Genomic DNA, 11,003 nt, shown 5'->3' on the forward strand with positions numbered 1-11,003 from the left:
CATATCTAAACTAACAGAAATCATTTTGAGGTGTACTAACAAGGAATCTTTTTTTAAAAAAAGCTGTCCAATCCTTTAAAAATATGAATGCATGATATAGACTCTACAGGACTTATTTTTGCAGCTTGTTTTTCAATGTATAGCTATCTTTGGAAGAAAAAAGAATTTGTCATGTCAACTATAATGAAGGGAGGGAGTGACTTTGTCTCACAAGGAAAAATATCAGCTGGTATTTGACTGAAAACAACTCTCCTCTTGCATGCCAGATGCAGAAATGTCTTGAATTTAATGTGCAGCATCTCACGGGGACAGGTGGGATTTCCACATTCAGCGTTACGCTGCAATCTCCTCTGAAGTTTGGAGATGACGATAGCAGTTGACAATGTATGTGCGAGAGGCTTTGAGTGGGTTACTGCTCTCAATACCCACAGCCCTCACAGGAGCGGGGAAACATTACCTGCCCTTTCAACATGGATCACACGGCTCACCCGTGGCAGAACCCCAAATGGAGGCTTCTCACCAGAGCTGAGGGGTCTGCACTCAGAACCTGCTACGTACTTTTCAATAGCTAGTCTGCTATTTTTTAGGCAGAACCATTAACTTCCTGAAATTGTGGGGAAGCAGAAAAGAAGAAGCAAGTATCTGCAAGAGAAAAAACTCTTGTGTAGCACAGACGGCAGGAGCAGTCTCCGCTGGTTTGGTGAGCTAGAGAATTGGGGTGAATAGATGATGGTTGCTTCTAGAGCCAGTGAAAATGTCACCTTACATCCACCAGAATCTCCTTTCTGTGAGATCCTGCTGCATGGAAGTGAGAGAGGCAGGCACCCTCTCAGGGTGTGGGATGGAATTCCAGATGCCGCACAGGGTGGGGGTACTTCTCTGTGCCTTTGTTCACTGGTCAGCTCCTCGCCTGAATGGCTGGCTTTGGGATTGGTTTTTTGCATGCTCAGTAGTCACGGTTGGGTGGGGAGTCTAGTTACCATCCACCACTGGCTGAAACAATAGGATAGAGCAGCTCTGTGTGTAGAATAAACCCAGATGGTACAAATGGATGGGGAAAAGTATTTACATTTTGTCACAGCATGGACCTAAGGCAAGCCAAGCGTTGTGAGTAATTTCAGGACAAACTAGATAAGGAACACCAAGGCTGAACCCGGGCAGCTCGGGTTGGGCCGCCCGGTCTGCAGATGGGCTTCTGCTCTACCTCAGGGCCCTGTCTCTGGCCAGCTGCGGCTGCTCTTGGGCTGCTTTTCAGTCTCTCCCTGTCTGGACTTCTCCCACCTGAGAAAGGATGTGACAACATGCCTGTGTCGTGGGGTTGTTGAGAGGGTCACCCGGGTACATGCAGAGCACCGGGTTGGGCAGTGATGAGCACGGCAGTCCTCCTGCTGCCTGGGCATTGCTGCTGTGATGCCGGCCAGTGATGCCCGCAGACGGTCTCCTGTGCTCCGGCGGGGAGTGCTCTGTGCTTTAGTGGTCACTTTTGCCATTCTGTCTCTCACATTGCCCCGGGAGTGAGGCGGATGCTGTCATCCCCTTTCTGCTGGTGAGGAAATGGGTGCTGAGGGGATTAGGTGGCTTGCCGAGTGTGAAGAGTGGGGAGCCAGGCCAGTGGCTGGCTTGCAGCCCAGCACTTTCTACCATCTTCCAGAGAGCCTCAGATGAAAGCAGAGCAGCCTGGCGCTCGCTCCAAAGCCTGGCTTGGCTCCCCAACCAGGATGCCGTTACCCTCTAGTACCCCCAATGGTATGCAAGGCTGGGCAGATCTTCTTTGTTGGACTTCAGCTCCAAAAGCTATTAGAAATGCATGTTAGACCCCCCAGAACTTAGTGATGTGTTACAATACTTGGTGGTGGCAGAGAATGGCAAAGAATAAATTTACAAAATACCCCAAACCTGCTGCAGCCCTGAGTGACAGTGCTTGTTCCCAAGCTACCCCTGCTCTGTTTGCATTTCCCCACGTGTAGACTAGGTTGTGCTTAAGGTTCTCTCTGTACCTTGCTCTGCAAAGCCAAATGGCAGCTCCTTGGGTGGCTGCCTTGCTCTCCCAGGGAACTAAGCTGAATAGCAGCCGTTCTTTTCGGCTCAGCAGATGCTAAGGCGATAAGCTAGGCTTCTGGATCCTTCAAGGAGAGTCAGACTTTCCTTGGGCCAAGTGACTCGGGTCTTGTCCAGTTCCTTTTCCTAGCAGGCTCCAGCTATGGACGCGTGTCTCAGCTCTGCGAAGCAGTCCCCGTGCCTGGAGGAGGCACCGAGCTCCCCAGGTGGCTGGTTGGAGGCGGAGGAGGGGGATCTTCAGGAAGAGGGCACCGGGGGAGCCCCAGCAGGTAAACACCTTTTGCTCACCGTCACAGCTTTCCTCAGTTGCTTTCCCAGTGATGACATTTTCAAGTAAACTTCAGCAACAAGGATTTCTGTTTCCTTTTGACTCTAGATTCTTATCTCAATGGAGCGTGGTTGACAACGCCTTTGTGCCTAGAGACTGAAGCGTCATCCCGATTTTCTCATTTGCTTTATCAAGTCTGCAACTTTCTTTTGTCTTATATTTAAATCTGAGAGTGTCCTACTTTTGTAGCAAGAACTTTAAAAACAGTTTGCTCTTTGCTGAATTGTATTCCGGCAGCGTGGCAGCGCAGGGGACCCTTGTCAACCACAGTGTATTTGCCCGTCAGGACAGCAGGGCAGTTGCATTTCTGGGCACAGCCTCAGAGGTGCGTAAATAATAGACATAAAAATTGATATGATAAGAGCCATTTAAAACACAATCATTTAAGGTAGTAAAAATATGTCTTTACTAAATGAGGATATGATTTATTTTTACTCTTCTCTCTCAAATCTGATCTCTGAACTACCAGAGACAAAATAGACAAAACAGAGGAAAATATTTAAAGTGCTGCAATCATATAATTTTCTGTTTTTGTAGAACTTCTGAGGGTCTCATGTTTGTCAGTGTTTCTTAATAATGTTGTTTGGAAAAGTATACTGTCGGGCTTATGATTTGTCAGTTCACTTACTGTGCAAAAACCACCAACTATTCCTACAGTCCTGAGAGAAAAGTAAGTCCCCAAGAGGTGGTCCTTGGGAGGAAGAGAGGAGGGTGCGCCCGGCTATGGGGAGGGGTACAGGGGCTGGAGGGGTTCCTGGGGTCTGGCTGGCCCAGTCTCCTGGCCCAGTGGCATGCTGGAGATGGCGGTTGAGTTTCAGAACTCTGGAGCTGGTTGTGGAACGTGGCTGCTTTAAAACTCTGGTCATATAACGTTAGAATTCAATAGCTTATATTAAAGACCAAAGTCTCTTAAGAAACTGAAACAATAAATCTCAACGCTCCTCAGCAGGCACGTTACTCCATTTCACTCTCACCTGTTCCTCCCGAGGTGGCTTCTGTGGGCTGTATTTGTGTGCGGGGAATGGGGCGGGGTGTGCTACTGCCTGCCTTTCCCCATCATGTCGCAGTCCTTGGGACTCGGCCACGTGGGAGGCATTGACCAGACACTTCCTCTCTCAGAACTGGCTGCTGCACATGCACACCGCTGCTTGTCCTCTGCCTTCCGTCTCTGAACCAGCACTTGGTCCACCTCTCAGCCCCAGGGTGAGGCGTTAGCCCTCTTCCGTCACTCAGAAGCACTGGGCTGCTTTTGTCCGATGTGCACAGCTTCCTATGACCAGAGGCAGGTGAAGGCCGACAGTCTCCTCCTTCCCCGGCAGCCTGCTGACCGTCCCTGACAGGGCATGTGACAGTGAAGAAAAACTCTCAGGCCACACTGGCTGTTTATTGCCAGGCTCTTGCCAGCTCAGTGAAGCTCACCTTTTTGAGATTCCTCTTCCGAGTAGTGGAACACTCAAAGGAGAACCATGGCCATGGACGGCACTGGGCAGAGCTCAGGGCAGCTCACACTAATTTACAGATGACTCGCCTCACCCGCAACTGTGGCCAAGGATCATTTCCTAAAGTGCTGCACGCTGATACTTGGGTAAAATACAACGAAAACAGTCAAAAAGAAATGAAACACACGCAGACATATTCGGGCCCTTTCTTCATAATTATACGGGACAGACACATCAAATCCTTGTATTTCTAAGTGTGTACTCCACATTTCCACACTGATCGGCTAGCCTGTTGGAATCGACATGCTGCCTCGCAGCCAGAACCGCTCTGGCGCATATTGAAACTGGCGATGCTTGAAATCGCTGTGGGACCTGCCTGCCAGGGGTGGACCGCAGGTCGCACTTCCTCCCAGGCCCACTCTCCTCGCTTTGTATCCACACCCCCTCCTCCACCTTGCGTGGCTACTTCTGATGAGGGCGCTTCAAATGTTAACTGACAGCTGTTCTCCCGAGTCCATATTTCACTGCTGGTTAGAGATCTTCTTTCACATCCCAGTCAACAGGCAAATTTCCTGCAGATAAAGCCAGGCCCTGGGCTCCACGACTCCTCCCTGATAATCTCTTCTCGTGGCTGATGTCCACGTCCTTTCTCCAGCCAGTCAATGTCCCTGAGTGCGCGTGCGCTCAGCATCCTCTCTCCTGACATTTGCGCTTGCTATTCTTTTATGCTGAAACCCTCTGCAAACCTGTAACGATCTGTGATTCTGTGATGTCAGCTCCGTCAGGTGCTCTTCCCTCATTTTATATGCTATTTGAGAGCTGCTATCATGGGTCACGGGGGTTAAAGGAGTATTTAAAGCATTAGTAACTTAATAGCCAGGGCTCATCTGACAGCCGCCCCGACTCTAGTAGAGCTGGCTCCACTGCCGGTGGCCTGTGCCTTTTGAGGGGCAGTTGCGGGAAGGATTTTGGGAACACACAGCAGCCAGCATGTGGGAATGTTACTTCACTTCAAGACCTAAAAATAGCTGGGTTCATGTTCACCTAGTTCCTCCTTAATTGCAGAGAATTAACTCCTGTGCCATTTTCCTGATAATTTCCTTTAATCCTGGCTCCAAACCACAGCCTGGGGATGGGTCTTCACCCCTCCTGCCCTCTTGTGGAGAAGGGAGACGCCAAGGGCATCCTTAGCCTTTTGCTGTACTATGAAAATGTCACCTCTGAACCTTGCATCCCGTCCTCTCATAAAATCCAATGTGGTGTTAACTGCACTCAGTGTAGGTTTGCCTGGATCAATGGTGCATGAGGCCTGTCTTATTTTTGTGCTTCACAGATGCTAACGACATAGAATCGTCTCTTCGTCGCCTCCAGAAATTCGTTCCTACAGATTATGCCAGCTACACTCAGGAGCATTACCAGTTTGCTGGCAAGAAGATCGTCATCCAAGAGTCCATCGAGAGCTACGGAGCGGTGGTGTGGCCCGCGGTGAGAGCGCGGTGACGTGTGGGCTGTCTGTCGTTGTGGGGGTGACAGTTTTGTACATCCGTGCCACTGTAATTCTCAAGTTGAGGAGGGATTACCTGGTTCCCCAGAGATGCTGGTGGTGGGCTTGGGCCCCAGAGAGGCACAGCCTTGGTTTTGCTTAGGTACAAAGTAAGCCCACATTAACCGTAATTACAATGCAACGCTATTCTCACCTCGTGACGGGAACGTGGGAGTTCAGAGGTTCCCTTGGCTGGTGAAGGGCCTGGGGCACCATGGCTGTTTCCCCCCTAAAGGCTGTCAGTCAGCCTGAGCTTAGAAAGGCTCCAGGGCAGAACTTCTCAGCCTTTCTGTTCTGAGTCACACTGAGATCAGATTCTGATTCAGATTCTGATTCAGGTGTGGTGTGGTGTTTGTGTGTGTGTGTGTGTGTCAGACTGTGGTCCTGCATTTCTTACAAACTCCCCAGTGATGCACATCTCCTGGTCCAGGAACCCTGAGCAGAGGTTCTCAGGAGCTCTTGAGGCAGTCCTGGCAAGTGGTAGCCAGTGAGCTGGGAGAAGAGGAGCCAAAGGGCCTCAGGCCCTTAGGGCTCTGCTCCCTCCTAAGCAAAGAGCTCTATATTTACATCTTTTTCATGAGTATAGTTTCCTTCAAAGACTTTCTTTTGCTTAATAAGCCTGAAAATACCTACTGTCGTCCCAGCTTCTTATTCTAATGCATTTAGCGAATAGACAACTATGGCGGTGGTAGCAGATTGGGGATAGAAACAGAACATATGTCCACTGGATTGTTTTTTGCTAAGGCCTCAGCCATTCGTGCACCGAACCCACCTCTCTTCAGACCTCCCCATCCTGAAAGCTTTAGAAGAATCGCAAGTCAAGTGGGAAGACCCTTCGGGGTGCCTGCAGGGCCAGACTCTATGAAGGAGCTCACTGCAGATTTGCTCACAGGGCTAAGAGGGTTGGGTGTTTGTAATGTCAAAAGTTGTAGCTGTTCCTGAGAAAAGTTTTATCTCCAGAGGACCCCTGATTGGAGGACAGGGAAGCAGGCGTCCTCCGGCCAGGCCAGGTGACACTCTCCTCTTATTGAGTGCCCTCATGGCAAATACTCAACTCCTTCCTCAAAACTCCCCTTCTCAACTCTGAGCACCTTGCAAAGTGCTGCAGGTTGGTGCTGTTTGACACCTGCCATTGTCTCGCCGGGTGGCCTCACCTGAAGTGGCCCGGCTCATCTTTCTACACTTGGCTCACCTCTCCCTGGCACCCGAATGCACCCTTGACTCCCAGCAGCCTCCATCATGCCCCTACCCCCTGGTGTATACCTCCTTTAGGTCACTGGAATCTCTGCAATTGGTTTATAATTGGTTTACCTCCCTCTAGCCCTGCCACCAAGTGCCTTGGCAGTAGAGAAAACAGTGATATTCATCTTTGCATGTGTCATCTCCCTATACACAGATGGGGACGAAATAAACTGACTTATGGGGTAAAGACTGAAGTTCTAGCCTTGTCCCTGGCCATCACGAGTGGCAGGTCTGGATCACCCTGGCCACTCCTCTCTGACCTAGGCTAGAATATGGAGTCCAGAGGCAGAAGAGCATATCTACTGCTGGCACTGAAACATAAAAACAAGTTGTAGAGCTCAATACCTTTTCATCTGTGTTCACAGTCCCAACTCTAGTCTGCTTATTCTCGAATAACTTTCTTGTGCATGATTCTTCCTGTTCTCTCTATCTAGTCCAGGGCATTGATCGTGGACACTTCCTTGGCATGAATTATACCTGGAGAAGCAATGCAAATCGAACATTCGTTTTCTCTTTGCAGAAATGTCAGGAGAAGGTAGAGAGAGAAGAGAGTGAATAAAGGAGAGGGATGATTGATTTCATGTATAATGAACAATTTGTCCATAACTCAAAGTGTGGTCCACAGGCCAGCAGGCTAGCATCACCTGGGGGTTGATCCAGACATGCAGAATTTCCAGCCCCAGCCCTAATCTACAAGAGAAGGATCTGCATCTTAATTAGCTATCCAGGGCATTTGTTGGCACACTAAATTCTGCAGAGCACTGTTCTGGTAGCCTGTTTCTTTGATGAACCACTTAACAAGAAACCAAGAAACTACCCAGTTGTCCAAGACAGCACAGTCCTAATGAAGCTGAATTTTGATGGGTTGGGAGAGAGGAGTTCAAGTTGTACAACACTCTACGTGCAGTTGGAGACCTGAAATGGTGAAAGCAGTGGAAGAAGTTGCTGCTTGTTTAGCTACATTTTGTTTCCCCAGTTTGCAAGAGTTAAGCTGATCTGCAGATCTTCTCGTTTTTGTTTTGATATTGGTCATATCTATTATAGTCAATTCAATGAATCTGTTTCTCCAGTTCATGACATGCAATGTATTATAGCTCTTATGCTCCAGAGGTCTAAATATGGCGTTGAATGGACTTTTGGTTCTTTTGAACCCTTCAATAAACAAAATGTTGTCTTTCAGTATTTAACTCTGATGGTAGAGGGGGCTGCTACTGGTTTCCAACATTCCAAATCCCAGGTGAAAATCTCAGTCGTTCATGTGTTTTAGGCCACAGCTTTGTGCCAGTATTTGGAGGAACATCAAGAGGAGTTGAATCTCCAAGATGCCAAAGTACTTGAAATTGGTGCTGGACCAGGCCTTGTTTCCATCGTGGCCAGTATCCTAGGTTGGTTTGTTCCTTCCTTCCTGATGGTGTTGCAAAAGACCTTCACTGTGACGACAGTGAGTGTTTGTGTGTGACAGGCTGTGGCAAGTGCTCAACCACGATTTCACTCACTGGATCTCCCCAGTGCCATGGGGCAGGAATCATGAGTGTCACCTGCAGAGATGACTGAGTCTTAGGCTGAGCAGCTCCTCCAGCCCACCCAGTTTTCAAAGTGACCACATTGAGAGTCCAGAGGTGTGACTCTGAGCCCTGGAGGTCTTCGCCTCAGTTACTGACACCCAGCTGGGGAGACCGGGGAGCTTGCTAATCCCCTTGCAGTGTTCAGAATGGGCCCACCCACAGGAAAGAATCATCCAGCCTGACTTCCAGCAAGTGTGTTCAGCCTATCTGCCAACGGGACCAGGTTGAGGGGCCCGGTTCTCTTACGATCCTCCCCAGGTGCATCAATACTGTGGCCACCCCATGTTTCCAGGTGATCATTACCGTTTCTCTTTCTTTCAGGAGCTCAAGTCACAGCAACAGATTTACCTGATGTCCTAGGAAACCTTCAATACAATCTCTTAAAAAACACCTTGAAATGCACAGCACATCTGCCTGAGGTGAAGGAACTGGTGTGGGGGGAAGGCCTGGAGCAGAACTTCCCCAGGGCGGCCCTGCGATACGACTACGTCCTGGCCTCTGACGTGGTCTACCACCATTACTTCTTGGACAAGCTGCTCCCCACCATGGCACACCTTTCCCAGCAGGGGACTGTGGTACTTTGGGCAAACAAGTTCAGGTTCAGCACAGATTATGAGTTCTTAGATAAATTCAAGCAGGTATTTGATACGACTCTTTTAGCTGAATATCCAGAGTCCACAGTCAAACTTTTTAAGGGGACACTAAAATGGGACTAAGTAAAACAGCACGTATTTCAAAATGTTAGGATGTCTTTTGAATTGGGTTAGAAGTGGCACAGGCAATGAGACTTTTTTCCTAAGACTGAGGCAGTAGTGCATGAACACAACGTGTGAACCTAGAAGAGATGTAACTTAACACTAAAGCAACTTCAAATACATTTCAGATTATGAGATATTTAGATTAAAATATCTACACAGAAAACAGAAAACATGAAAGTAGCTTTGTTGGCTTTCAAGAGCCTCAATTTAAGTGTTCAACGAGTCTGACGTGAGTAAGTTAATGAAGAAGGGGATTTCTCCCTTATTTCTGCTGTTGAGCTCAGGTCTCGCTCTTGTCGATGTACTTTTTCATATGCTTTTTGACACTGAGCTTGAAAGGGTCATTATAACAGCGTGAAGAAGCTACTTATACAGATTTTAATTGTAGCAAGGGGAAACAATTTTGAGTGATAGAAAATGTATAGGTTTAACATTGATTAAACGCGGAAAACATAGAAACTGCTGAAATGAGGAAACAGATACTGTCTTAGGAAAGTCTGAAGAGAATTCGTACGACTCCCCTCCCTTCGTGTCTACTACCTGTGACAATTTCAAGGTGAATTTCTGGGTTGTCTGGTTTCCTTGTAACTTTATGATTAAAGTTCTTAAAAACTAGGAAACAATGGAATTTTTGTTCTAATAAAAAGCAAGCTATAAAAAATAAAAACCAAATACTATTACTTATTAAGAAATGGAGCTTATCCTTTCAGATAGGGAAGAATTAAAAACTAGCTACCACCGTTTCTTTCTAACTTTACACTGGAGATTTTAGCTAATGTGGTAAAGGAAAGAAAATAAATAAAACCTGAAAATTTGTAAAGGAAGAAATAAAAACTGCACTATTCTCAGATGATGTGATTGTGTTAGGCCAGGCTAGCAAACTTTCTGTAAAGGGCCAGATAACAAGTATTTTACACTTAGCAGGCCACATACTGTTTGTACAGACTGTTCCTTGCTTTTTGGCTTTTAAAATCATTTATTAAAAGGTTAAGAACTATTCTTGGCCTGTGAAAACAGGCTGTGAGTTGGATCTGGCCTGTAGGTCATAGTTTGCTGACTTCTGGAGCTGTAGGCAACTTACAGTGACATTACTGGAATTGATGGGTTTAGCAAGCCTGCCAAATGTCAACATGTGAGGGGCTGACCAGCACCCTGACAGAGCAGGTTCCTGTTCAGGTGTGAGCCTCCCGAGAAAATAAAGGGTCTGAAATAATCAGTAAGAAGCCAAAGATTAGACATAAAAGTGGAGCCCTGATGGGTCTTCTAGTCCCCATAGGAACTGAAACTGAACAATTGAAAAAGGCCTGGATTCCTTATTTAAGGGGGAGGACATCAAAGGCAGGAGGGATAGGGCTTCAGCGGGAGGAGTTTAGTTTTGGTGTGGCAGGGTCTTGCAGTAAACAGGCTGATTGGTGTTTGGAAGGCTACACCCATCTCGGGGAGGCTGTCCTTGAACTTGAGCAGTGAGCTAGGACAGGGTGCCACATGAAGCAGGTGGTCTCGAGCCAGTGGATTCCGACTGGGGGTTCCTAAAGCCAAGCTTCCCTGCCTAATGGCTGGAATGTTGCTCAGTTCCCACATGTGGTTCACAGGTGGCCCCCAGCAAATATGCAAATCTCAATATCACTTATAAGTACTAACCACAGATAGTTGGAAAACAAAATTTCAATAAAGATACAACTTATAATAGCAATGTCAAATACAGAGAAATAAATAGCTACCAAAATACATGGGAACTCAAATTTATACCAATATTGAAAAAGTTTAAAGATACCTAATGGGGAGAGAAACCAAGTTTGTGCATTGGAAGACATTTCAAAGCTATCAATTTTTCTCCTAATTGATCAACAGGTTATACAGTCACTACCAAGATCCCAGTATCATTCTTGTGCACCTTTTCCAGCTGATTCTAATTAAAATGAAAAGGCCAAAAGCAAGAATCTGGAAGATCTGCTTTATTAGACGTCAAGAACTATTTTAAAGATGTGATGATTGAGAAAGTAGTTACTAGTACTTTAGAAATTGGTATTTCTAAAATTGAACTTTAAAGTCACTTATAAAAAATTGTTT

The 11,003-nt window shown here is 47.1% G+C and overlaps 1 protein-coding gene across 2 annotated transcripts in view; it reads left to right on the forward strand.

Moving 5' to 3' along the window:
* The window catches only part of Mettl21c (methyltransferase 21C, AARS1 lysine), an 86,700-nt gene extending 77,111 nt beyond the window's left edge, over positions 1-9,589 (forward strand). Inside the window, exons 1-5 of one of the 2 annotated variants that reach the window (XM_047552186.1) lie at positions 651-700; positions 2,176-2,327; positions 5,159-5,310; positions 7,878-7,995; positions 8,497-9,589. In XM_047552186.1, coding sequence (XP_047408142.1) covers positions 2,201-2,327; positions 5,159-5,310; positions 7,878-7,995; positions 8,497-8,891 — 792 coding nt within the window. In that variant the 5' untranslated portion in view covers positions 651-700; positions 2,176-2,200 and the 3' untranslated portion in view covers positions 8,892-9,589. Of the gene's footprint in view, positions 1-650; positions 701-2,175; positions 2,328-5,158; positions 5,311-7,877; positions 7,996-8,496 lie in introns of those variants that run through there. The other variant, XM_047552185.1, reaches the window with a different exon arrangement.
* Positions 9,590-11,003: the final 1,414 nt, after the last annotated feature.

This window comes from Sciurus carolinensis, chromosome 5 (assembly GCF_902686445.1).
Source record: "Sciurus carolinensis chromosome 5, mSciCar1.2, whole genome shotgun sequence".
Lineage (NCBI taxonomy): Eukaryota > Metazoa > Chordata > Mammalia > Rodentia > Sciuridae > Sciurus > Sciurus carolinensis.